Source organism: Gadus chalcogrammus, chromosome 20 (assembly GCF_026213295.1).
Source record: "Gadus chalcogrammus isolate NIFS_2021 chromosome 20, NIFS_Gcha_1.0, whole genome shotgun sequence".
NCBI classification, from domain to species: Eukaryota; Metazoa; Chordata; class Actinopteri; order Gadiformes; family Gadidae; genus Gadus; species Gadus chalcogrammus.
The window spans coordinates 3899637-3927345 of record NC_079431.1 but is presented as its reverse complement, the minus strand read 5'-3'; the positions used below and the strand labels follow the sequence as shown (position 1 = coordinate 3927345).

The 27709-nt window shown below is 48.3% G+C and overlaps 2 protein-coding genes across 7 annotated transcripts in view; both read right to left on the bottom strand.

The window, feature by feature from the left end:
• Nucleotides 1-1251: 1251 nt before the first annotated feature.
• On the bottom strand, nt 1252-3822 carry LOC130372938 (death-associated protein-like 1-A). The gene is made up of 4 exons (XM_056579073.1): nt 3679-3822; nt 2735-2825; nt 2497-2560; nt 1252-1758 (listed from the first exon to the last, which is right to left on the bottom strand). The coding sequence occupies exons 1-4, from the start codon at nt 3743-3745 to the stop codon at nt 1615-1617; spliced, it is 366 nt and encodes a 121-aa protein (XP_056435048.1). The 5' UTR covers nt 3746-3822; the 3' UTR covers nt 1252-1614.
• A 372-nt stretch (nt 3823-4194) lies between these two features.
• Nucleotides 4195-27709, bottom strand: part of LOC130373151 (plakophilin-4-like) — an 86168-nt gene continuing 62653 nt past the window's right edge. For 2 of the 6 annotated variants that reach the window (XM_056579423.1, XM_056579424.1), the window contains exons 11-22: nt 27067-27280; nt 19239-19422; nt 17956-18073; nt 16603-16794; nt 16007-16180; nt 13801-13951; nt 10983-11175; nt 9593-9677; nt 9048-9165; nt 8130-8264; nt 6512-6576; nt 4207-5805 (exon numbers count right to left, since the gene is read on the bottom strand). In XM_056579423.1, coding sequence (XP_056435398.1) covers nt 5551-5805; nt 6512-6576; nt 8130-8264; nt 9048-9165; nt 9593-9677; nt 10983-11175; nt 13801-13951; nt 16007-16180; nt 16603-16794; nt 17956-18073; nt 19239-19422; nt 27067-27280 — 1884 coding nt within the window. In that variant the 3' untranslated portion in view covers nt 4207-5550. Of the gene's footprint in view, nt 5806-6511; nt 6577-8129; nt 8265-9047; nt 9166-9592; nt 9678-10982; nt 11176-13800; nt 13952-16006; nt 16181-16602; nt 16795-17955; nt 18074-19238; nt 19423-27066; nt 27281-27709 lie in introns of all 6 variants that reach the window. The other 4 variants (XM_056579426.1, XM_056579427.1, XM_056579425.1 and 1 more) reach the window with 4 other exon arrangements.

The following is a 27709-nucleotide window of genomic DNA, read 5'->3' as shown; positions in this document are numbered from 1 at the left end:
GCTAAAAACAGTAGTTTTCATTCATTACCAAGTTGTTTTAAAAGTTATACAGCAACAATAAAATTAACAGAAAGAAAGTAATATTCAGCGTTTGTATTAAATGGCACCGAATTCATCATCACTGCACATCAAATAAACCATCCCACTTCTGTGTGAGGCCTGGTTAAAATAGACTTGATCATCCGAGTTTTCCCAAGAAGTCTGACGTCTGGTGCCATCCTGGGCTCCTCTGATGGCTGGGAAGGGGCAGCCGCTGACAGCAAAACACACCGTCTGTGTCTGCTATAGCCACAGGACCACCATGGGTCTGTCCTCAGTAGAGCGTCGGAGGACTGCTTAACACACAGGTGTCGTACTGGGGAATGTGTAAACGCCACCAGCATCACAGAGGTCAGTAGCTCTGTTTACAAAGGGGTATGAATAAGTACCATTTATTTCTGGTAGATTTACAGACTGAACCTTTGCTGGCTTTTATAACCAAGGAGGTAGACAGATACAGAAATTATAACAGGAAGTTACTATATCCGGTACACACACACACACACACACACTATTATGAGCTAGGTTAAAGCTGGTTCACACCACAAACCACCAGCCATGGCTATTCATAACATCGGACTGGTTGGTTCATTAGCCACATCCAGGTGTCCAAAAGCATAAAAAAAGAAAAAAAAGGCCGTGTGTCGCAACCAAGCAGCGACGCCTGACTGGAGAACACAGAACAAAGACGGACTCACCTCAGCGTCACCTCCCCAGCCCCGCCATCTGGTGATACCGGTCTCAGAACCTGGCAGCTCTCCTTCAGCACATCTTGTAGCCTTGAGGGCCGTTAAAGCGCCTGTTCTCGTTAGTGGCAAGAGGAAATTAAAGCCAGAAAAGTTTGCGCTGCTCACTTTCAACATCACTGGTGGGGTTATTCCAACACACGTTTTCCACGAATAACGCAATTAAAACTAGACCAAATTTCATTATGTTGTAGCCCATAATTAAGTTTTTACTAATGGGTTGAACCGTTTTAATTTAAATCTCATCTGTTCAGCTGCAATTTAATTAAGTTAACTGGAATTGTACAAAATATAATTTATCAAATAGAAATCAACCGAAGTATCTGTATGAATATGTCAAAAGGGGACCAGGCGATTCCAATATGACCAAATAAAAAGGCAGCCCATCGTTTACACCTTGTTTGAACCCCCAAGGTCCAACACTTGCCTTTACTGCCATCTAGTGGCCGTCGTGAAACAAGCAGGATAAACAAACGAGACACAAGTGTGCTAAAGCCAAGCGAGTTTATTCAAGCCATTATTAAGTGCTATGCAGTTACACATAAAAGTGTAGAAAAGTCGCACTACATAGCCATGCGTTTTCAACTATACATAACGCCTACGTTCTTTTTAGTCAAATGCAAACAACAAATTGTACATTAAACAATGGTACATGTTTTTCTAGACAAGCCCCTGCAAGTGCAGCTTCAGCATTAACACGCTACATAATAGAGCTTACGTCGACCAGACAAAACGGCCTACTAGGGCTCGCCATTGTGGCCTCAATCACCCCCCCCCACCCCCGTTCACAGTCCACCCATACCGTCACTACTCCTGTCAGGGACACGAGTTAGAAGAACCCCCTGCTATTGCTACTGCAACACTTCCTGGGCTGTTGGATGCCGAAGCTCCTCAGAGCGTGGGTCTTCTCCGCTGCCGGACGCACCTTGGCGTGTCTCACGCTCACCTGGGTCTCTGGGAACTCATGACCCATCTGTGGACGAAAGAGAGACCGTTATACAAAGAGCAGCCTTAGCATGATGAAACGTGTTTGACTTGCTCGTAGCTTAAAGTTAGCAGAGCATCTCTGAGGTCAATGCTAATCAATAGTGAGGTTGATAAAGGCGTCAATAAAATCACATCCTACAACTGAAAGTCTACGAAAATAAAATAAAGCTGACCAGCCCGTAACCCTTTGTATACCAGAATCGTCCTATCAGCACTCCGAATACCCCTCCCACTCACAACACCAAGTCGAGCTACGCTGGTTGGCTTAGCTCAGCTGCGAAGCCAGTTAGATAGGATAATACCATGCTGGGAGTTTGTTTAATTTACTACCAACTAGGAGGGGCTTGTTCTAACACGTTGCAAATTTAAGTGCTGTAGCAAAGATTCAAGAGCCATTAGTTGAGCGCTTTGTTTGAAATGGCAAAGCCATCCCTTATCTATAGCTGATATAAGCTGTGAGAAGAAAAAAAAAAAACAGCCGTTAGATTTTAGACCACACCCTGCGCATTGCATCTGGCCTGTCAATCACAGGTCCCTGAACAAAACAACTTTCAACGGCACAACAGCAATGGGAGGGAGGAGACATTCTTGTGGTAGTTGACTTTCAAAGTCTTCCCCCAACACCACTCTTGAATATTACTTGCAGTCGCTTTAACACTCATGTTGGGAGAAAAAGTAATGGTGTTTATTTATCATACGTCGTTGTGTGTTGACCAGGTCCTACCTTGCCAAGGCTCCCGGCCAGCAGAATGCTGACTTGGTGGGTTCTGCTGTAGAGGGCGAGGGACCTACAACGGCAACAGTGTCTGTTAAGGCAGGGACATAAAAAGTTCTACCTGATCTTGACGGAATGGCCCCAATAAAAAAAAAGCTTCCACTATTCACATTCTGTACCAAACAATTTTTTTCTCAGCACTTTCTGTGAGCAGGAACTAAAAAAAGAACACGCAAAACATAAATACCTTGGTTTATCCGTCCTCTTAGTCTCCCTTTCAGAAATCCCATGACCGTCTTCAAAGGCCTTCTTCGCCACTCGCTTCCCCCCAGCCATCACTGTGGACCATAAAGACAGATCTTTTATCACAAACCTTTACTATAGCTTTTTTGAACCGCATCCTCCACTACAGCCTTTATCACAAACCTCCAGGCCTACACCCAGCAGACCCACAACCACATGTCTTCATACTAGTCAGGGGAAAACTCCCCAAAACCAGAGTGGAAAGGGGAAGCAAGCTGATGTTTTTATACTAGACGGCACATACTGCACCCATCAGATGAAAACAATAAAAAAAAAAAAATCAAGGGACACATTCGCAACCCTTCCGCTTTAAAAGCATAAAACTAAAATAGAAGAGCTTCCCTTATGTTAAAGCGTGCGTTTTTAAAACGTAAAGGGTATTTTTGTGCGTTAACAATACGCGACATGTAGGCCTGTTTATTCAGAACCTGATCATGAGTTCAGAAAGAACATCGTGTCTCCTCGTCGAGCGACCACCTGATGCTGCACCGCAATGATGGGACCTTTCAACCTCAACTTCCAGAATATAGGACGAAATATAAACAGAAAAGTTTCCTATACCAATACACGTTTCTCAGAAATATACAAGTTACACGTTATTGTGGTACGAAGGGAGATACAAGTACGGGGATTAGGATACGGTTTATTTTTAAGCATCGTACTGATAAAGTGCAAAGTTAGCCCGTTGCAGTGCAGCATCACTCTCTATGTTGCATAGAGAGTAGCGTACAATATAAGCACGTTGGATACATATACGCATGTGTAACACGTTGTTGTTGTTTGCAGGACTAATTCGACGAAGTTCGACAGTTCTTTGCAAACATTCTGAACCGCGTCCTAAACGCATCTAGATGAAATGTAGGTTTTTGTTTTAAAACACCAACATACCTGCAGGAGGATGGCCAGCTTTCAGACGAGAAGCATCTTTCACTCCCGATTTCGATTGCAGCACCATTTTAAAATGTCTCAACAATTGGAAAATACCAAAACACAACGCCCACTCTCCTTTATACCCAAACTTTATGACGTCCTGAATTGAACTGGTAGAAGTTGTTCGTGGATGGGGGTGTGGCCTCGATTGGGGCGTTGCCAGGTTAGGGATGTGGCCTAGAGTTTGTCGTTGCCGGATTAGGAGACTGGCAACGGGATGGTGCTCCTTAAACGCTGCATCATCAACTAATCAAATAGGTTATCACTTCTTACACATCTTTTGATTAAAGCGTCAAGTGTGCAATATATTTAGGGTCACATAGCTGTGGTTCTGAAGACCAATGAGGTTAAACGTGGGTTAGGCCATCTTAACTTTCTTAACTCACTGGACCTATAGTTTGACTGGGGGAGGAAGTAGCCTACAATAATTTATCATAAGTAATTCTGAAATCAAATCTACAGAAAAATTCAACAGAAATAAAATTGATAGACCAAGGTAAGCCTTTAGTTGGGTAGGAAAGAGATTGGCAAAATGTATACATAGACCAACAGTTCTACACAAATGAAATAAGACACACTGTGAATATTATTGTACTTGTAGAAAAATAGAGGCTTAGAAAAATGCCGCCTTTTCAATACATTCACAGCTAGGAAGATTTATCTGGTTGAAGAAACTTCTGACTTGTCTTTCAGGTACTACATTTCATGATCTCCATTCAGTTGTATTTATAGAAGCTACACACGATTGCAGCATACAAACATGATGCAAGCGATCACTTCTCACTGGTGTGAGCAGTTACAACTGCTTCTGCTGGATTCTGCAGAGAAATATCAGTGCACCACCACTGAGTATGGTGAGAAGGCAAAAAATGAATACGCAAAGAAATGTGTGGTATGGAAAATGAATGCTGTATTTGTTGTGTGACAAAAACGCTTACACATACACAATCCATGTAAAAAACAAGATAACTTTTATTACCTTTGCTGCACGGTTGAGTTATGATCTCTCCTTGCCTCACACTACTTATATATATCTATAGAGTTTTAACGTGGGACACTTGTTTCTTTACAACAGTGCTGATGAGTTTTCAAAGTAGGTAACATGATTTTTCTTTCTTTGTATTTACAGTAAAACAGAAGAAAATGTACAAGACTCAAAAGGCATACACACAGACTTTCCACATTCAGAACAATACACTTTTTGATCCCTCTGTACAAACTAACATTAGTTGACTTTTTTATTGGTATCTCTTTTTTAAATTTGATTACAGATATGAGTTCATGAACCAATCACGTACACGTACACATCCTCCATCCTGGCCTCACATATCTCATCACATGACGCATCACGCCGCTCACATCTCTGCTACACATCCCCATGTACCTACACATCCCCATGTAAATAAAGACCCAACACATCTAGACAGAGTAGGACGCTCGCTCCTCAAATCAACCACGCCCTGAACACCGCCGTCGTCCACACACCCACTGGATGGTCTTCAAACTAATAAAAAACATTCCTTGTTTTCCTTCTTTAGGCTCACATTCACGTCCTCCCTCTCTCATCTGGTTCTGAACTCACTCGCCGCCACATTCACTTGACAACCAACACACGCACACGCACACGCACGCACAGACACACACAAAGATTCATGAAAGAGTTCATCAGTTAGTTCTTTCCCCTTCCCCACCTCCAGCGTCTTTTTTCAGCGTCGGAGTCGACGAATTCTTGGCGAATTAAATCTTGTTTGAAAGCCGGTGGAGAAGGGGGTTCCTCATATCATCACTGCTGCTAGACCCCCCCCCCCCCCCGCCCCCCGCCCCCGAGACCTATACCCAGGAGTCGGGGGATCCGGGGTAGTGCTCCGCCCTGTAGGAAGGTCGGCGTGTGCTAGAGTAGAAGTCCACGTAGTTGGTGGTGGATTTGAGTCCGTGGGGGTGGTGGGAAGCGTAGTCGGCCGCCGCGGGGGGGGGATACGTGATGACCTCGTCCATGTACGGCTCGTCGTAGCCCCGGGGGGGCTGCAGGTACATCCTGTAGGATTCATAGTTCCTCCGACCGGGGTCCTCAGCGTAGTACACCGGCTGCACAAGGGGACACAGCAGATCACTGAGTTTTAGATGGACTGGGACAGGACAGGGGGCACCACAGAGGACTGGGTGGGATGGCTTTTGACCGGGGACACAACATAGTTTCAGGTGAGATGGACTTTGACGGTCATAGGAACCGGATCAAGGTCAACAAGGGTGGTAAGGTAAACGCTACAGAATGAGAACTAATATCTGATGATGAACTACCAAAAAAAGTATTATTTTAAGCGCGATATTTACTGAGTGCATTGCGTGCTACACCGTTTTACTCTTTTGGTTTGTTGAACTATATCTACCACTTTGTCGACGTCAATGGCTTCTAAAAGTTTCAATCTGGATGCAAATTGCGAGAAGAGCACTTTGTACAATGTCTTCCACCAACGGGTCGAGGATAAAAAGGAAAAGGAAAGTGTTCCAGCAGTCCCACGCACTCCTGGTCAGACAAAGGCCGACAGGCCCTTGGTCACAGACGCCCTGTTCACCAGCATAACAACGCCCCCTCCCCCCCCACCCCCCCCTTCCTGGTCTGTTGTGGACGGATGAGCTTACCGTCCGAGTATAAACAGAGCTGGGTTTATTTTTTTTGTTTTTCAGGAAAGTACTTGAAGTAAGAACACGTCCTGAATATCGAGCAGTTCATAACAGGGGAGGGAAGCGGAGGCTGCGGTTCCGTTCCCCACTACGATATGATCACATTCACCTGCGTCCTCCTGGGCTCCTCTCTCGTGGGCGAGCTGTAGTAATGCGGCGACGGTTTCCCCGATCCTGGAGGGAGAAACACGAGGAAACACGCAACGCATCAGAACCTGTTTGTTTTTTCTCCCCCTGCATGCAGCAGCACTGAGTGAAATGTCACCGTGGTGAAGAGGAGTGCAGCGCTGCCTGCAGGCCCTCTGTCTGTGTTTAATAAAGCAACATGAAAGAGTTGTGCCGAGCGGGGCACGAGAACAACAGCAGGTAATGGAACGGGGCCTTCGGGCGCCGAGCGGTTCTCGCCCCGAGCCCGCAGGATGGCCATTTTCCGACCCCAGCGCAATGGAATCCTGGAACTCATTTTCCACTTGGCGTCGTGGTTCTGGGGAATGTTGAGGCTGCAGCACGGCCTGTTTACTCTGCGCCCGACCCAAGCTTGGTCTCTCTCTCCATCTCTCTACATATCTCTCTCTCTTTCTCTCTCTCGCTCTCTCTCCCTCTCCCTCCCTCTCCCTACATATCTCCCTCTCCCTCCCTCTCCCTACATATCTCCCTCTCCCTCCCTCTCCCTACATCTCTCTCTCTCTCTCTCTCTCTCTCTCTCTCTCTCTCTCTCTCTCTCTCTCTCTCTCTCTCTCTCTCTCTCTCTCTCTCTCTCTCTCTCTCTCTCTCTCTCTCTCTCTCTCTCTCTCTCTCTCTCTATCCCTCTCTCCCTCTATATATAAATATATTCTCTTCTACCATTTCGACGACAGTGTTTCAGCCACTCCCCCTGCTCTTGCCTCTATCCACCACCCCTCCATCTCAGACGGCTTCACAACGGCCGCTTTGTGGAGCACTGGGGGGAAAATGACTGGACGCCCCCTTCAGCTGCGAGCGAGCCCCTTCACGGAGAGCTAAAGAGGTCTAAGTGGTGCTTCTCTAAAGTGGCAGCTATCTACTTGCGACCAGGCCCGGGTAGGGTTAATGAGGGAGAGGGGTGGAGGGGTGGAGGGGGCGTAGGCTGGTGGTGGTGGTGGTGGTGCTGGCGGTGTTGGCACAGGGCCGTGGGGCGTGGGGAGGGCATGGAATCCGTTTGGAGTGCACTGAGGGGTGAAATGGAAGAGAGGCCCTCAGGGGGTCCCTTTGATTACAGACCGCTGCAAACGGCACACGGGCTGAATTAAATTCCTCAGCCCTCATGGAGAGACCGAGGCCCTGTGGGAAGGCAGGCCGCCCAGTGGCCACCTGTGTGTGGCTGTGTGTGCATGTGTGGGTGTGCACGTGTGGGTGCATGTGTGCATGCATGTGTGTGCATGTGTGTGCATGCGTGTGCGCACCAGTGTGTGACGCGCATGTGGATATGTGTTTGTGCAGGTTTTTGTGTGTGCATGTGTGTGCATGTACACGTGCACATGCGTGCGCGCTTGTGTGTGCATGTGTGTGTGTGCAACAGTGTGTGTGCATGTGTGTCCACGTGCGTGTGCCTACGGTGTGTCCGTGTGTGTGTGTGCAACAGTGTGTGTGCATGTGTGTCCACGTGTGTGTGCGCGTGTGTGTGTGTGCAACAGTGTGTGTGCATGTGTGTCCACGAGCGTGTGCGTACGGTGTGTGTCCGTGTGTGTGTGTGTGCTGAAATACTGTACCTGTGTATTGGTTTTTATGTACACTGCTGTTGTCCCCTTGGTGGTTATAAAATTGCATAGTAGAGGGAGCTCTCTGGTACTCTGAGTGGCTCTCCTTGATGCCCAGCACAGCAGGCGACGAGACGGTGCTCCCCACTGGGACGGAAGAGACACAACGGGACTACATTATACCAGGGGGAGGGAGGAAGGACGAACCAGTTTATTTTGCAGTGCTTAGGCCCTAGTGTTTAGGCCCCAGTGTTTAGGCCCTAGTGTTTAGGCCCTAGTGTTCTACTTGCGCCTCAGCGATGGTCTACTGCAGTGTGCTCTGTTGGTTTATTTGGATTAACTCACTATCCAGACGTTTTAGCGCTAAGGCTTTCGTCCAAAGCGATTTTGCAGTGGATATACAAGTACAGGCCACAAAGGAGAATGCAGGGGTTTGGGTGCGTCTTGCTCGATAATGCCTACTGGTAGACTTTAGACATTGGGGACTGAACCCAAAACCGTTACATTTGCATTTTTTTAATTTAGGGCAATTAGCAAACGCTTTTATCCAAAGCAACTTACAATAAATAGATTTGTCAGAAGATAGAAAAACATATATGCATCTATCACTGTCGGTACAGTAAAGATATTCATAGAAACAAGTGCCTAGCACACAATTGCTAGTTTAACCCATTCTCCGTATACAACAAGATAGCTAGGATAAGATGCTAAAGGATGATGATGATGATGATGATGATGATGATGATGATGATGATAAGTGCTATTTTTAAGTGTGTTTAGACTGGGAGTCGAGTGTACACTATCCTCCTGGGTACTCAACGGTGGTCCAACCGGTAGAGTTCACCCCATCGGTCGGCATGATTCATCTGTGGTGTATTGTAAGCCGTCGTCACGCGGTTCTGGTGCGCGGGGTCAGGGGTCGGGACCTACCGGTGTGGTTGACGGGGGACATCTGTATGGAGCCGGTGGGGAGGGAGGGCGCCGACTTGAACCGATCCCGCTCCAGGGTCGACACCGGGGTGAGGAAGTGGTTCTGGTTCCAGCCGTCCTGATCAAACAGACAGGACCAACAAGATGTTGAAACAGATGATCTGGATATTATTTATTATAATAGTCTCTCTGCCTCTTGTAGCACGCCCAGGCTGCCTGCATTCACTACGTTTATGGACAGCTCAACAGTTTTACTTTATTAATTTATTAAGGTCATGAGGTTATTGATCCGTTACATATATCAAAAATGCATCTTGTAAAACCTTAAATGCTCACCATTTAATTGTGGCAAATGTTATTTTTCGAAATTCTTGGATATAAATGATTCCAGATATATTTTATATGCCTCAGTAAGCCATTGTTATTCAACTCCCGAGAAAAAAAGTCCATCTGGCAGTGTTCCACAAGGGGGCGCCATACTACAGCAACGAGCCCGTCGACCAGCGCGCACATTCTCCCAGCATGCAGTGCGGCGTCCTCCTCACCTTCTTGTAGATGGTGCGCAGGTCTCTGTACTGCCACAGCGTGTTCAGCACCTGCGCGGCCGCCTTCACCACCTTCAGCGAGTACCTGAGGCACGGAGGAACCGGAGGTCACGGGGTCGCATTCTACACAATCCATTATTCAGCCAATATCCCCCCCCGCAGTGTATACGACCGAACACATGAATATGAATGAGTGAATAATGTACCTCCAGGCGGTGCTAGAGCAGAAATAGCTGCTGTCCTACCGCTCCGCTGGGAAGTGGTACATTTTAAAAAAAACCACGTCATGTACGCCGCCACCTTCCCCGGGGCGAGGGCGGAGCCTCTGTTCCCCCGTGTTCCCAGAGCAGTGCTGCGTGTCAGAGCGTGCTCCGGGAGGTGTCAGGGACGCTGAGGCTGCTCCTACACCGAGAGGTCCCCGCGCAGAGCGCTAATGAATGGGTGTGTGTGTGTGTGTGTGTGTGTGTGTGTGTGTGTGTGTGTGTGTGTGTGTGTGTGTGTGTGTGTGTGTGTGTGTGTGTGTGTGTGTGTGTGTGTGTGTGTGTGTGTGTGTGTGCGTGCGCAGCCTGGTTTCGTGTCAGAGCGGTTAGGAGCGCTGTGCGCTGTGGTACTGCAGTCCCATTAGTCATGGTTCACACATTCATGGTTCTTAGCTTCTCACTATTGTCTTTATCCGTACAGTGTTACTGCCATGCCAGTGTTGTGTTGCCGATTGATTTAGTATTGCTCCACATTCTAACACCTCTTTATAAAAGGTGCAGTTATAAATAAAGACAACTCTGGTCTAATGTGGCCTCTGAAGACTGTCTCTACGAATGTAACTGTGATGAAAGGCTATACAAATATACTTGACTTGTCTTAATAATCATGATTATTATTATGAATTATGATGACGATGTTTATTATTGTGTGTGTGTCGATGAGTGAGTGAGTGAGTAAGAGAGTGTGCATGTGCTTGTGATCCATGATTGAGTGAGTGAGTGAGTGAGTGAGTGAGTGAGTGAGTGAGTGAATGAGAGGGTGTGTGAGTGGGAGAGTGAGTGTATCTGTAAGTCGATGAGTTAGTGAGACAGTGTGTGCATGTGTGTGTCTGTGAGTGAGTGGGTGAGTGAGTGAGTGAGTGGGTGTGTGAGTGAGAGTGAGTGTATTTGTAAGTCTATGAGTTAGTGAGACAGTGTGTGCATGTGTGTGTCTGTGAGTGAGTGGGTGAGTGAGTGAGTGAGTGAGTGAGTGAGTGAGTGAGTGAGTGAGTGAGTGAGTGAGTGAGTGAGTGAGTCTGTGCGTGAGTGAGTGAGAGTGTGTATGTGTGTATGTGTGTCCGTAAGTCTGTGAGAGAGTGAGAGAGTGTGTGCGTCTGTGTATCCGTGCGTGCGTGCGTGCGTGCGCCCACCTGTCCCCGCGGGTCTTGGTGATGTTCACCAGCTTCTCGATGCCGCCGGTGTCGGCCAGGGCCTTGGCGTTCTCCATGTTCCGGCTGCTGACCTCGTGGAGCGTGCAGCACACGGCCGCCACCGTCTCGTCCGACAGCTGCGTGGTGCTGCCCCCGGGGAGCCGGTTCACCAGGTCCCGCATGGCGTACTTACCTGGGGGGGGCGGGGGGGGGGGGGATGGGGTGAACCAGAAGGTCAGAACAGGAGAACGATAAACAGAAGAAGCAGACATAGGTATGGACCAACCCATTAAAAGGTAAAGGTTATTCCGCTAGATGATTGAAGGTAAAGTCCTGTTAGTGCACTAGATCCACTAAAAGGTAAAGTCATGCTAGATCCATTAAAAGCTAAACTCCTGTTTGCACTAGATCCTCTAAAAAGTAAAGTCATGCTAGATCCATTAAAAGCTAAACTCCTGTTTGCACTAGATCCTCTAAAAGGTAAAGTCAAGCTAGATCCACTAAAAGGTAAAGTCATGCTAGTCCACTAGATCCACTAAAAGGTAAAGTCATGCTAGTCCACTAGATCCACTAAAAGGTAAAGTCATGCTAGATCCATTAAAAGCTAAACTCCTGTTTGCACTAGATCCTCTAAAAGGTAAAGTCAAGCTAGATCCACTAAACGGTAAAGTCATGCTAGTGCACTAGATCCACTAAAAGGTAAAGTCATGCTAGTCCACTAGATCCTCTAAAAGGTAAAGTTATGCTAGTCCACTAGATCCACTAAAAGGTAAAGTCATGCTAGTCCACTAGATCCAGAAGATAAAGTCCTGTTAGTGCACCAAAAGGTGAAGTCCTGTTTCACACTAGATCCACTAAAAGGTAAAGTCACCAGAGATGAGGAGGTGTGGGGGTGCATGCGGCCGTTGAGCCCTGTGGGGGTGGACAGACACTCACTACTAATGTTTTGTGCGCGTTACATAATGCATTAGGGAGTGCCAGCCCCAGGTGACCGGGACCATAATGTGTGCTTTCAATAATGACGCTTTTATTCAGATTCTGGCTTAGCCCACCATTGTTTTTTTTTGACATTGCTTTCCTGTCCCTGGGAATCTGCATATGCTGACATTATATAAACCCCGCTCTACCCCGCTCGCCTTACTCTGAGTCCCACCGAGTTGATCCTGCAAGGTCTTAGTATGCACCCGCAGACCTCCAACACACACACACACACACACACACACACACACACACACATACACACACACATGCACACTTGCACTCACACACAGCTCTGCCTACAGGCGTGAGTGCATGCCAAGCCACACCTCAGACTTCTCATTAATTCTACACCACGAGCAGCACATAAAAACACTCTAGTGAGCCGGTTTTCATGAAACAATTGAAATACTTTTTGGAAATAGCTGGAACCGGTTCAACTTGCATATTGAATAGTGGGCATTCAGTGGTTTTTGTTGACTATAACTGAAAACAGGTTTTGTTTGTTTGTGCAATAGACAAGAGGGTTTTTGTTTTATATATATATTTAGCAATATGTTCTAGTACAGACACAATGGGTCTCGTGTTCTCCTATTTCCAGAACCTAGTGTGGTTCATTCGACCACATAGGATGTTCTCTACACGTAAAGAGATCAGACCCAACTTTGAGGAGTCAGATGACTGTATTTGCACGAACACAACAGAACCACTATCCCTTTCCGTCTTCTACAAACATGATCCAGCCCTATCGACTTACCCTTCCATTTAATTGAATCGTTCCCATTCACACATTGAACCTGCAAACCTCAACATCCCCCAGGCATAACCGAAGCCACCATCGTCAGCAACACTGGAACCCACTAATGAAAAACTACATTCAGTGTTTAACCTCTCCAAGATAAATATGTAGACTGCGGGCCGAGCGACAAGCAGCAGCTTCGTGGACGTGTGTGATACTATGGTCGTATACTACGACTGTTTATTCATTTAGTAGACGCTGACTCACAGGGAATAGAAACACTTCATTAAGGCTGTAGGAAGAGGGGAGGGCTTCTTCTACAAGGTAGATCGGGTACTGGGTGCACTTCCATCTTATCTTATCTAATCACTAGACCAGGCTTGCCCCCTGCATCCTGGAAGGGCAGGGGGCAGTTTGATGGTTTAGCTTGATGGGTTAGTTTAGGGACTAAGATGGTTTAGTTTGATGGTGTAGTTTGAAGGTGTCTTTCAATGCTGTAGTTTGATGGTGTGGTTTAACTGTGTGGTTTCATTATCTAGTTTGATGGTCTAGTTTGAAAGTGTAGCTTGATGGTGTAGCTTGATGGTGTAGCTTGATGGTGCAGTTTGATGGTGCAGTTTGATGGTGCAGTTTGATCGTCTACCTTGAATATGTAGTTTGATGATTGAAGGTGCAGTTTGACAGTGTAGTTTGACGTGTAATCTGAAGGTCTAGTATGAAGATAAAAATTGAATGTGTTTGCTGGTGTAGTAAAAAGGCGTAGTTTGGAGGTGTAGTTTGAAGGTGTAGTTAGAAGGGGAAGAGTGACATAGTATTGTGACAATGTAGTTTGACAGTGTAGCTTGAAGTTTAAGTGTTACGTTGTAGTGTGACGTATAGTTTGAAGGTTTAGTGTTACGGTGTAGTATGACGGTGTAGTTTGAAGGTTTAGTGTTACGTGTAGTGTGACGGTGTAGTTTGAAGGTTTAGTGTGACGTGTAGTTTGAAGGTTTAGTGTTACGGTGTAGCGTGATGGTGTAGTTTGAAGGTTCAGTGTGACAATGTGGTCTGACGGTGTAAATTGACGGCGTGTTTGGCAGGTGTAGCCGGGTGGTGTCGCACCGATGAGCTCCTTGTTGCGGACGTCCAGGGCCATGTTGCGGAGGGCCGTGGCCACGGAGCAGACCACGCGGTCGTTGTCCATCCTCAGGAGCTCCACCAGGATGGGCAGACCCTTCTCCTTACGCACCGCCGCGCGGATGTACGACGCAAACTGCTCACACACACGCACACAGACACACAAACACGCGCACACACATAGAAGAAAGACACAGGTTAAAGGTTAAAGCACTCAAAGGTAAATCAAAGGAACCGTAGAACGTTTGGGAAATGAGCTAAGGTGTAAATTCAATATATTCAAAGTATATAAACTCTTTATATTCTATAAACCATCTTTATTGTGCACGGCTGTAAGAACACGGAGCTGACGTCAGCTCCCCTGATGAAGAGAGGGAGGAGATAAGCTTGATTTATTTGAGCCAGCAGACACTGAGAGAAACCACACCGTACCGGTGCTACGCTACACACATGCACTCTAAGGCCTAAAAAAAAAATGTTTGGTTCCTGTTGGTTGTCAGTTGAGGTCATGGGTAGGTAGGGAATTTATTTTATTTATTTTTTTATTTTTTTCCAGCGGCAGCGAATGATAGTTAGGTTGTTACTACAAAATCCGCTCATCCAGAATGAAGAGGTGCTGTACCAAAAAAAACGGTTGGAAACCGGAACCAAACAAAAACATTTTTTAGGCCTAAACACGTGGCAGACATGGGCAAACATCCCATGTGTTCATTCGCTACACGTGTGGCTATACAGACTCAATGGACGAGAATTGTTCCTCTGGGTGGTGTTTATATACGAAACAGACTCAACTTGTTCCTTTAGATGGGGGTGTTTGTACTAAATGTACTAGACTTGTTCCTTTAGATGGGGGTGTTTGTACTAAATGTACTAGACTTGTTCCTTTAGATGGGGTGTTTGTACTAAATGTACTAGACTTGTTCCTTTAGATGGGGTGTTTGTACTAAATGTACTAGACTTGTTCCTTTAGATGGGGGTGTTTGTACTAAATATACTAGATTTGTTCCTTTAGATGGGGGTGTTTGTACTAAATGTACTAGACTTGTTCCTTTAGATGGGGGTGTTTGTACTAAATGTACTAGACTTGTTCCTTTAGATGGGGGTGTTTGTACTAAATGTACTAGACTTGTTCCTTTAGATGGGGTGTTTGTACTAAATGTACTAGACTTGTTCCTTTAGATGGGGTGTTTGTACTAAATGTACTAGACTTGCTCCTTTAGATGGGGGTGGTTGTACTAAATGTACTAGACTTGTTCCTTTAGATGGGGGTGTTTGTACTAAATGTACTAGACTTGTTCCTTTAGATGGGGTGTTTGTACTAAATGTACTAGACTTGTTCCTTTAGATGGGGTGTTTGTACTAAATGTACTAGACTTGTTCCTTTAGATGGGGGTGTTTGTACTAAATGTACTAGACTTGTTCCTTTAGATGGGGGTGTTTGTACTAAATGTACTAGACTTGTTCCTTTAGATGGGGGTGTTTGTACTAAATGTACTAGACTTGTTCCTTTAGATGGGGTGTTTGTACTAAATGTACTAGACTTGTTCCTTTAGATGGGGTGTTTGTACTAAATGTACTAGACTTGTTCCTTTAGATGGGGTGTTTGTACTAAATGTACTAGACTTGTTCCTTTAGATGGGGGTGTTTGTACTAAATGTACTAGACTTGTTCCTTTAGATGGGGGTGTTTGTACTAAATGTACTAGACTTGTTCCTTTAGATGGGGGTGTTTGTACTAAATATACTAGATTTGTTCCTTTAGATGGGGGTGTTTGTACTAAATGTACTAGACTTGTTCCTTTAGATGGGGGTGTTTGTACTAAATGTACTAGACTTGGTCCTTTAGATGGGGGTGTTTGTACTAAATGTACTAGACTTGGTCCTTTAGATGGGGGTGTTTGTACTAAATGTACTAGACTTGCTCCTGTGGGTGGGGTCGTTTATCCTAAACGGTTAAGTCTGTTCCTTTAGGTGGGGGTGTTTGTACTAAATGTACTAGACTTGCTCCTGTGGGTGGGGTCGTTTATCCTAAACGGTTAAGTCTGTTCCTTTAGGTGGGGGTGTTCGTACTGAATGTACTAGACTTGCTCCTGTGGGTGGGGGGCTTTAAAAGTGGAGCGACCCAAGGGGCCCAGTGAGAGAGGTGGAGGAGGGAGGAGTGAGAGGGGTGGAGGCGGAGGGGGGTGTCCCACCTTCCAGTGGCCCGCGGAGAGGTTCTGCAGGGAGCCGGCCGCCCCCTCCAGGGTGGCGGGGTTGGAGCTCTCGGCCAGCAGGGTGAGGTAGGGCTTCACCACCGCCGGGTGCCACAGCATCTCAGCCCCCTGGGGGGGCTTGGAGAAGCCGGGGATGGGGCCCACGCCGTCCCACTGACCGCGCAGAACACACAAAAGCATGGATTAATACATGAATCAATGAATCAATGACAAGAAGAACACGACTGGACAAACTAGACATTTTCTCAGGAGAATGCAATCATGGCACGTGACATTAAAATGGGATAGGGGTATGTGTTTGTTTGTGTGCGTGCGTATGGAGTTTGCATGTGTGTGCGCCTGTGTGGAATTGTGTATGTGAGTTTGTGTGTGCCTGCGTGGAAGTGTGTGGATGTATGTGTGTTTGCATGCACGCCTGCATGGTTGTGTGTGTGTGTGTGTGTGTATGCCTGCGTGTATGTGTGTGTGTGTGTGTATGCGCGGGTGCGTACGTGTGTGTATATGTGTGTGTATCCATGTGTGTATTTGTGTACATGTGCATGCTTTAATGTGCGCGTGCAGCTGGCTCTCTTCACCGTGTCCTCCTGCAGGCTCCTCTTCTTCCTCTTCTTCTTGCGGCCCCAGCAGCTGGAGTCTGTCTCCAGGTCGGCCGTCTCCCCGTCCAGCAGACCGGCCAGCTCCTGGCCCCCCAGCAGCCGCGACGGGGGCATCTCCAGCTCCAGGCGGTACGACAGGTTCCTCAGGGTGCAGATACAGTTCTCCACGATCTGAGAAAGAAAGAAAGAGAGAGAGAAAGAAAGAAAGAGAGAAAGAGAGAAAGAAAGAAAGAAAGAAAGAGAGAAAGAAAGAAAGAAAGAAAGAAAGAAAGAAAGAAAGAAAGAAAGAAAGAAAGAAAGAAAGAAAGAAAGAAAGAAAGAAAGAAAGAAAGAAAGAAAGAAAGAAAGAGAGAAAGAAAGAAAGAAAGAAAGAAAGAAAGAAAGAAAGAAAGAAAGAAAGAAAGAAAGAAAGAAAGACAGAAAGAAAGAAAGACAGCGAGAGTGAGAGAGAGAGAGTCAATAGTCTACCTAAGTCAAGTTCCAGCTTTGTTTCGTTTTCGGTTTATGACTCCTAACAACTGGTAGTGTATTAATCACAATGTTAACTACAGTAATTATTAATCACAGAGGCAAATTACAGTCTAGTTAAGCCCAAAGCACAAGGAGTGGAAAAGCTTTTTACTTTTATCATACTACATATCATTCATTAAATAGAAAATACAACCCAAGACGAAACACTGAACATAAACACACACTGGCAACAGCAGTGATCCCAAACATCAGTGGATGTAAATACTGTGAATCGGACCGTATCACATCTTGTCGAGCAGTGGAGGCAGAACAGTCAGTGCACTCGACAAGCAAGCAGTGCACACTGCTTGCTTGTCGACCGTTTGTCGAGAAGTGCTTTCCGCATTCCCAGGTTCCCCCAGCCAGCGGCGGAATGTGAGGCCGGACTAAGATTTCCTTTCTCTGGCAGTGTGTGCAGAGTGAGATGTGTGCAGAGTGCAGAGTGACCAGACCAGAACAGTTTGATTGTCAACGACGGAACTGACAGGTGACCCAAACACGACAATGAAAAGGGTCTTTGATAGACAGTCAACTACACGATAAGGAGTGGGCGTAGTCCCAGACGATGGGAAGCGTACTAATCACACCGGGCAGAGATCATGGGCCACGATCCACCGCGTTTCCATCTCCATGGTAACCTTGAGAGACCGCAGTGCTGCACGCTACAGCAGGTCACTGATCTTTGGCGTGGGGGCTCAACGGCACGCGGGCAGGGCTGACTGAGCTTATGACAAAGGTTCTCGGCGGAGGAGTTGGACTCATGCTGTCGTAAACAAGCATTGGGAAGATTTCGCGCGTGTGTGTGTGTGTGTATTTGTGTACCTTGCTGTCGAAGTCGGAGGTGTTGACGCAGGCCTTGATGACGTAGAGCAGGGAGTCCACGAGCCCTTCACACGTACGCAGCTGCTTCCTGGCCTCCTCCCCCGCAGAGCTCAGGTTCCTGTCAGACACACACGCACACAATTAGAGGGAGGCACACATACACACACAGAGACGCAACCATGCACACACACATAGAGAGAACCCCGCACACAGAGACAGAGACACACCCATGCACACACACACCAATGCACAGACACACACAAACACACACACACACATATATAGACACACATACACACACACAAACACACAGCCACACGCACAAACAAGAGAGAGAGAGACAGAGGCACACACACACACACGTTATGTGTGTGTAAGACCGAAACGCATGAATGCAGGTGAACTTACTGAAGACATGATGATATATGAATGCATATTAAAAGAGGATGTGAGTTTGCACACACAAACACAAATGTGTGTACATGGACACTTGAACAGACGCACACACACACGCGCACGTGCGCATTGAGTTCCACTTGGTGTCACCAATTAGAGGCAGCGCTTCCCAGCGGCTCTTCAAAGCAACAGGCGGTAAGAGCGGACTGGAACCACAGACTCTAAACACCGGCTATTAAAACGCCACGGCTTCAAAACAGTACACAGGAGGACGTCCATGCCACGCGTTTCAACTACGTACCGCACAGCCAACTTTTAACAACATCAACGTACGCATTAAATATGCCTCGCCATCCTGTAGGATATTTGGACTACATAGACACACAATCGATTTTCTGTGTTATTTTAGTATTTCTCGGCATATCCCTATTTTACATTTCCTACTACCGTACTTTACGATTTGTGATAAGTGGCTGTATGCAACACACACACACACTACACACCTTTGCTGTGTTTGATGAATGAAGTACAGCTGACCTTATCCCTCTTATAATGTGTAAGCTTATTGGATTTGAGGTTCTTTGTGGACTTATGCAAAGCAGCTTGCCTATGCAGTAGCTGCTTCGGCAGCATCAAGGTGTAGTGCCCGCTATCCACCACTAGGTGGCGGTGGTGCTCAGCTCAGTCGTGTGTTTACGGCGGCGGCGTTAGTGGTGGTGATTTAGTAGTGGTGGCGTTGGGAGGTGGAGCAGTGGTGGTGATGGACCAGTGGTGGTGATGGACTAGTGGTGGTGTGGGGAGGTGGAGCAGTGGTGATGGTGGTTGTTATGAGGTAACGGTGGTGGTGGCGGAGGTGATGTAGTCATGGTGGTGGGGGTTGGTGTTACCTGAGGCAGCCGGTGGTGTTCCTGAGCACCAGAGAAGTGTGGAACTTGAGCTTGTGGTCGTCGTCGAAGGTGGAGCTGCTCCACCCGGAGTGGGGGATGATCACAGTGTTGGTCATGGTGGTTAAGGCGTCCCGGATGATTGTCATCTTCACAGCGTCACATGACGACAGGTTCCACAGCACGCCTGGGGCAGCAAAAACACACACACACACGCACGCACACACAGATTTAGAGACGCACACACACACCCATGATGACACACGCACACGCACAGATTTGGAGACTCACACACACACACCCATGACACACACACACGCATACACACACATATAGAGACCGACAGAGATATACACACACAGTCACGCACAGGCGCACGCACACACCCACCCTCCCACCCACGCACACACACACACACACACACACAGACACACACACACACACACACACACACACACACACACACACACACACACACACACACACACACACACACACACACACACACACACAGACACACAAACGCGTCAAGTCATGTCTCCTGCAACCGCCACCTTCACACATTGCTGTCGGCTGTCGTTTGCAGTTACGGTGACACACAGGAATCCCCCGCTAACAACTATGTTGGCTGGGAAAACTCACACACACACACACACACACACAGTGTGTGTGTGTAGCGGCGGGATGTGCATGTGCATGTTCCGGGAGGAATTCTCCGGCATTCAAATCAGATCCGTTGTACGGTAAACAGCTCTCAGGGAGCCGTCGGGTAAGAGAGGAGCGACGCTTGAAAGCTCACACGCGGCTCGGGGTAACGCAGACTAACGCAGACTAACGAACGGCCGTCCCGACGTTCCCATAAGCGTCACAGAAAGTTCAGCGGCACTCATGGTAACCGTAAGCGACGCTCCCATGTCGCGCAGGAAGCCTTCGCTGCGGCATCTGAGGGAGGGTCGATGGGGAGATTACCCAGCATGCAGCCTGTCGTTTGAATTCAACGTTTCCCACGTGGCGAGGTCGGCAGTAGGCCGTGTCACAAAACACGTTGTCACCTGGAATTGTTACGCATGACATTAATCTATGGAGGCAGGCATGTCTGCGTGTGTGTGTGTGTGTGTGTGTGTGTGTGTGTGTGTGTGCGTGCGTGCGTGCGTGCGTGCGTGCGTGCGTGCGTGCGTGCGTGCGTGCGTGCGTGTGTGCGTGCTTGCGTGCATGTGTGTCTTTCTGTCTGTCTGTCTGTCTGTGTCTGCGTGTTTGTGCGCGCGTTTGTGTGTGCTTACGGCGTGTGTACCCAAGTTTTGTTCTTGGTTAAGCACACTGTCTATTGCAATTGTCGCCACTCTTTAATTGTGACAAACTTATTGGACCTAAATAAATAAACACCATCAGACGCCCGAACCAGCCGGGCTGCGGCTGGGCTCTGAGTAAACCTTCACGTATGGATGCTTGCTGTGGAACGCTATAATTGCTTTCCGGAAGCCTCAGTACACTCTTTGTATCCATACTAGTATTTGTTCTGCCTATGCTGCCCGCTATGCCTTTGTTTAAATAAGCCAGCGTTATAGCTTATTATGGTCTGTCTAATGGGAGCCGCGGGCCGCGAGTCAGTCGCAGTGCCAGCGCTAAACGTTGCGTTTCTTTGTTGGTAAGACACACGAACGCCAGCGGTCATTAAGCAGACAGCTCTTTCACTCTTCCTGATCCGTTTTTTTTTTTTTGCACCGTTTTTTTTTTTTTTGCACTTCATCAAAGGCCTTTTCACAGCCTTTCGGGAATGGGGGGAAAAAAAAGTGTTTAATGAGGTCAGCAAACTTGTGATCCCCTCGTCATTATTTCTGTAAAGAGCGCAGAAGAACGGCACATAGGGGCGCGGAGCGGGCAGCCGCTCGCTCTGGTATTAAACACGGCTCTTTATCTCGCCGTGCCAGGGCGGTTTGTAGGGCTACGTGCCCAGATGCTAGCATCACACTCTCTCTCTTCGCCTGCTCGCTCACTCCTCCCGCACTTCACCTCCCTCCCTCTCCCTCTCCCTCTCTCTTGCTCCATCTCTCTCCCTCTTACTTTCTCTCTCCTTCTCTGTTGCTCACCCTCCCCCCTCTCTCACCCTCTCTCTCCGTCTCTCTCTCTCTCTCCATCACTCTCTCTCTCTCTCTTACTCACTTTCTCTCTCCTTCTCTCTTGCTCCCCCTCCCCCTCCCTCTCTCTCTCATTCTCTCGCTCTCCCTCCTGCTCTCTCGCTCTCCCTCTCGCTCTCTCTCTCTCTCTCTCATTCTCTCTCTCTCTCCCTCCTGCTCTCTCCCTCTCTCTCTCTCTCTCTCTCCTTCTCTCATTCTCTTGCTCTCCCTCCTGCTCTCTCCCTCTCTCTCTCTCTCTCTCCTTCTCTCATTCTCTCTCTCTCCCTCCTGCTCTCTCCCTCTCTCTCCCTCTCTCTCTCCCTCTCTCATTCTCTTGCTCTCCCTCCTGCTCTCTCCCTCTCCCTCCCTCTCTCTTAGCTGGGATTAATTTCAATCAAAACATTTCAGAAGTGTGAGCAGTAACGTGGAGCAGCCGTGTAGTGTTTTGCTAGTTTCTCCACTGCTGTTATTTCCCTCTCTCTCTCTCTCTCTCTCTCTTTGGGTCTCTTTGGGGGAAACTGCCCTTGAATTGATCTACTAATGTGATTTAAAGAAACCTGCATACACACACACAAACAAACCACCACACAATCACATATCTATACACATACAAGCAAACCCCAGTCTTCTCTGTACACTATAGACACAGCAGAATCCCCCCCCCCCCCCCCCATATGTTGTATAATCTGTTTGTAGAAACAACCTCCCTTCCGGAGGCAACATTAAGTAAACATGCATTATGTTTGTATAGTGAAGTCTATGTCTCTGTGTGTGTGTGTGTGTGTGTGTGTGTGTGTGTGTGTGTGTGTGTGTGTGTGTGTGTGTGTGTGTGTGTATGCGTGTGTGTGTGCGTCAGCCATGCCACCTCAGCAGTGCCATGAGTAAAGTCTGACAGTCTGAGCAAATGTTTTTGCGTCTGTGTGGGTGTGTGTGTGTTTGTGCTTGTGTTTCTCTGCCCAGGGACGTGCTTCTTGGTTCCCAGCGCGTGTGTGTGTGTGTGTGTGTGTGTGTGTGTGTGTGTGTGTGTGTGTGTGTGTGTGTGTGTGTGTGTGTGTGTGTGTGTGTGTGTGTGTGTGTGTGTGTGTGTGTGTGTGTGTGTGTGTGTGTGCCTTGGTGTCTCTGGCGTCAACACGGTGCAGATGAAGAGATCATCGCCGGCCACAAAGAACGGCAGCAGAAAGAGCAACCAAATTTAACGGCTCTCAAGTTATACTGCAGTTTCACTGTCTTCCAATAAAGTATTACATTCTAATATTTAATATCTCATCTGGATTTGAAAGGGAAGATAAAGCCTAAAATACAACCCGGGCGTGACACTGGTATTACCATAAATGTCATCTGTATATGAAAAATGTCTCACAATGTGATACCTTTGATGAATGGTCATGAATCGGTTCTGTTAGGAACACTTCTAGAAAATGGCAAAATAAGAGACAGAGAGAGAAATAGAGTAAGACAGACAGACAGACAGCGATACACAGACAGACAGACAGACAGATAGACGGACAGACAGACAGACAGACAGCGATACACACACAGACAGACAGAGAGACGGGACAGGACAGAAAGACGTGTAAAATGACCGACAGACAGACATACAGAAAGAAAGATAGAAGGACAGAGAGACAAAAGGACAGACAGAAGTGCTGACAGACAGACAGACAGACAGACAGACGGAGAGTCGATGAGTCAGTGATGAAGATGAAGGTCCAGCCCCCTGACCCAGATGAAGCCTATATTGCTCCATTAGTCTCCTTTAGCCCGTGGAATGACTTTCTTCATGGTACCTGCTGGTATTAGTGGGGGGTTGGAGTGCACTGGGAGAAACTGATGAGGTCTTCAGGTCCGTCAGTCTGGACTCACTAGGGTGGGGTCCAAAATGGAACTTGTTGGAACTGGTTGACCTCAGACGGCTATCCATCTGTCTTATCATACATTGAAGATTGGTCCTTATATTTGGTTGAAAACAACGAGGAAAGGGGATTTACGAGGCTGGGTTCTCCTATATTCAAAGTGAACTGTCGGCCTTCGTTGTTTTACGAGTTAAATTCTTTCTGGAGGGAATAAACTGCAGATGTACTGCAGATACAAACTCTCGGAAATGATTAACTCACTGCCTCATATTACCTCTCAGACTAATATTGACATTGCGTCAATGGACCACATTAATTACACTATCATTAGCTAGATAATGTATAACACAAGATAGATGGATCATGACGACGATTTCCTGGGGGAGAAAACGGATAACAATCTAACCAAAGCAGCCCTCCATGTGTCCGGGTCGGTTAGAGTCAGGGTTCAGGGGTCGACGAGAGTACCATCCGTGTCTGGTTTGAGTCTCATCCAAAGAGACCTTTTTCAATCCTTTGAACACAAACAACCCAATGTTTGCCGTGCGTCTCATAGTCAAACATGGTCTCGCTCGCAGTTAAAAACAAGACTAAAACAACCGGACAGCTCCCACGTGGAATCAGCACAACCACAATGTTTGTGTGTGTGTGTGTCGCCACAAACGCAAACAGAAAGCTGCACAGCTCTGACCCGCTCCGCTCGAAGCCGGTTTAACACCGGTTATGGCTCGTGTTCAGGGGACATAGCGGTCCCAACGTCGGGAGACTCTGGCCCCTAACTCCAGAGGCAGGTCAAGGGTCGCATGTGCAGCAGCTGTTACTAGCAGAGGCAGGGCAATGCACTTAAATGCCATGAGGGGAACTAAAAGAGGGCACAGGTTGCTCACAGCAGGGGGGCAGGATGGTCCAATAAGGTCTAGGTTGTTTGACTTCTAAAGGTTCTTTGTTCGATCCCCAATGTCCTCAGTCTACCTGGCATCCTAGCGCCCCCTTAACACCTAGCTGCTCCTTACGGACCTGTATCTAAAGTTCCCAGACAATTGTTTTAAGTAAATTGGGGCCAGTGTTTGATTTTTATCTAAATGGGGGCCAAACTTTATGTCGTTTTTTAACTAAAAGGGGACCACGGTTTTGTATGTATTTTTTAACTAAATGGGGCCTACATAGTTTTATGTCAGTTTTAACTAAATTGGGACCAGTGTTTGATGTAGTTTTGTCCTAAAAGAGGGGCCAAGTTTTTTTTACGTAGTTTTTAGCTAAAAAAGGGGGCCACAGTGTTGTATATTGATTTAAGTTGTTTTTAACTAAAAGGGGATCACAGTGTTGCATGTTTTTTTCAACTAAAATGGGGCCACAGTATTTTCATTCGTTTTTTAACTCAAAGGCAGCCACAGTGTTTTATGTGGATTATCTTAAAAGGGCGAACAGAGACGCTGGGCGTTCTTTCTGTGTTCCAATTAGCGGACTGGTTTGAGGCGATGGGGGGCTGGGAGCGCCCTGCTGAGAAGGTCTTTGTCTGCAATGTCTTCATCAGCGGTGATTACCTGGCGGAGACACCGACTCAGAGCTCCCCAGGGCCGCTGAACCCGGGGCCCCGTCCACCAATCAGCCACAGCAGCTTCCAGCGTGCTTGACGAGGGAGACGAGGGCGCCCGTGGTAAAAGCCTCTTCACCAGTCGTTCCTTTCGGCTCGCTTTTGCTTTTAATTGAAAGGGGAGAGGAGATGTGCGATCTTGAGCTTCGCTGACCCTGTGCTGCGATCAAACGCACGATGAGAACATTCCGGATCACCGCCCGTTTGCTCTCTGGTCGGAAGAGCTTTATCCACTAAACAGCCGTTTTCCCCTTCTTCCCTTCGAACTAAAAACCAGCACAAAGCTCTGAGCTGAACGCTGGCGAGCCTCGGAGACGCTCCAGGCAGGGCTGCGCTGACCGGGGCAGAGAGAGGGGAGACGGGCGCGGCCCCACCACACACAGAGCTGTGGTGCTACAGCCCTCTGCAGCCCGACGTTTACCTTCAGGGAGGCGGAGGGATGGGAACTGAAACCATTGCAGAGGGGGATGGGTGGGTTGTGTTTGTGTGCGTGTGTGTTCATGTGTGCGATTAAGGCTAGGGGTGGAAGTTGTGTGTGTCTGTTTGTGTGCAAACGCGTGAGTGTGTTCATGTGTGTGTTAGGGAGGGGTGGAGGTTGTGTGGGTGTACGTGTGTGTATGTGTGTGTGTGTGTGTGTGTGTGTGTGTGTGTGTGTGTGTGTGTGTGTGTGTGTGTGTGTGTGTGCGTCGGTAGGTGTCGGTATGAGTCTGTGTGTATGCACGTGCGTGGCTGCGTGCGCGTGTACTGAATGGCTGACTCAGCCACCTGCGAGCCAAACATCTTGGCCGGCTCCTTTCTGCTCCACGCCCCGAACCAACCAACATGGATTCATCGGCTGTTTGCAGAGCTCAGAGCTCAGAGCGAACACACAACAACACACACACACAACGACACACACACAACGACACTCAGGACCCAAGCTACACACACACAACGACACACAGGACCCAAGCTACACACACACACAACGACACACAGGACCCAAGCTACACACACACAACAACACACAGGACCCAGCTACACACACACTGAGAACCGGGCGGACCCACAGCCCTCTGAACCTCTCCTCTGCGGGTCAACCTCGTTGCAGCTCAACCTAACGGCCGTGGGGGGGAGGGGGGGGGTTAGGTCAGGCTCCCCCGGCCCCGTCACATCAAGCATGAGACGAGAAGTTAAGACGCTAACGACCAACAAACAGTGTGGCAACCCCGGGTCTGAACCTCATCACTCCACCACGGAGGCCTTTCTGCCTCAGAGTCACTGACACGCACCATGGATCATCACATTACGGAGACGGGAGCCGGAGGAGTGAGCTGTTAGCTTAGCTTCACCCACAGCGCAGGGAGTGAGCTGTTAGCTTAGCTTCACCCACACCAGGGGGAGTGAGCTGTTAGCTTAGCTTCAACGACACCAGGGGGAGTGAGCTGTTAGCTTAGCTTCACCCACAGCACAGGGAGTGAGCGGTTAGCTTAGCTTCACCCACAGCGGAGGGAGTGAGCTGTTAGCTTAGCTTCATCCACAGCAGAGTGAGCGGTTAGCTTAGCTTCCCCCACAGTGGAGGAGTGCGCTGTTAGCTTAGCTTCACCCACAGCAGAGTGAGCTGTTAGCTTAGCTTCACCTCTGTTCACAGGCTCTCTGTTCCGCCCGGCCTTAACCCTAAATAAGGGTGTGTATAAGGGTGAGTAACCCAAGGGTAGAGTAACCCCAGGGTGGAGTAACCCCAGGGTGGAGTAACCCCAGGGTGGAGTAATCCAAGGGTGGAGCTCCTGTGTGTCCAACATGGTGGGGGGAGAAGGAGCGGGTGGTGCTGAATGCTGCAGTGTACTACTAACACTACGCGTACACTCTGTCCCAGAGAGGGAGGGGGGTGGAGGGGGTGGAGGAGGTGGTGATGGATCAGCAGTACAACGCTGAGCTTCCCAGGGGGCGAGCATAATGTCAGGGGAATCGGTATACATAGGGTATATATACACGCCTACACACACACACACACACACACACACACACACACACACACACACACACACACACACACACACACACACACACACACACACACACACACACACACACACACACACACTAAGAGGGCTTACACTGCAGTTAAGACAATTGACTCAAATAGGTCCTCACAATGACATACAAGGTAAACACATGCACACACACACACACACACACACACACACACACACCCCCACACACACACACACACACACACACACACACACATACGACCACACACACGACCACACACACGGTAGTCGGCTCACCTGTGACGAGCTCCCTGACCTCTGCGTCCACCGTCTTCCTGAGCAGCCGCAGCAGCGCGGGCACGCCCCCGGCCGAGCGGACGGCAGCCTTGTTGTCGTCCAGCGCCTTGCCGTACACCAGGTTCCTCAGGGCGCCGCACGCGTTCTTCTGCACGTCCAGCACCTTGTGGTCCAGCAGGTCCACCAGGTGCTTGATGCCCCCCAGCCGACACACCTGGAAGGGGGGGAGGGGGTTTGGTTACGGAGGAGGCTGGGGGAGGGGGGTGGGGGTTGGGGTTGCCCGGTCACGCTCACTACGGCGGTCGCGTTGGTCGTGGGCGATTTTCGGCAGAATCGCGTGTTTTGTTGTGCGTCGGTACTCTGCGGTGGGAGCGATGATGTTTCCATGGATCGTTAAACTGCATTCGTCAATTCACGCGCCATAAACTGACGACCGCTCACTCGGCAGCCCCTCCCCCCTGTCGAAGCCGTCCCATCGTTACAGCGTTTGATACGTGGCGGACAAGCCTTTGGTTTGTGGGATGGTTCTTTAACGACGGGCTGAGATGACAGCCATCGACCCCCCTGGCTTCACCGTGGGAACGCAGAGGACGCGTGTGTGGGCGAGCATGTTTCCTTGTGTGCGACGTGTTTCAAGATCTAC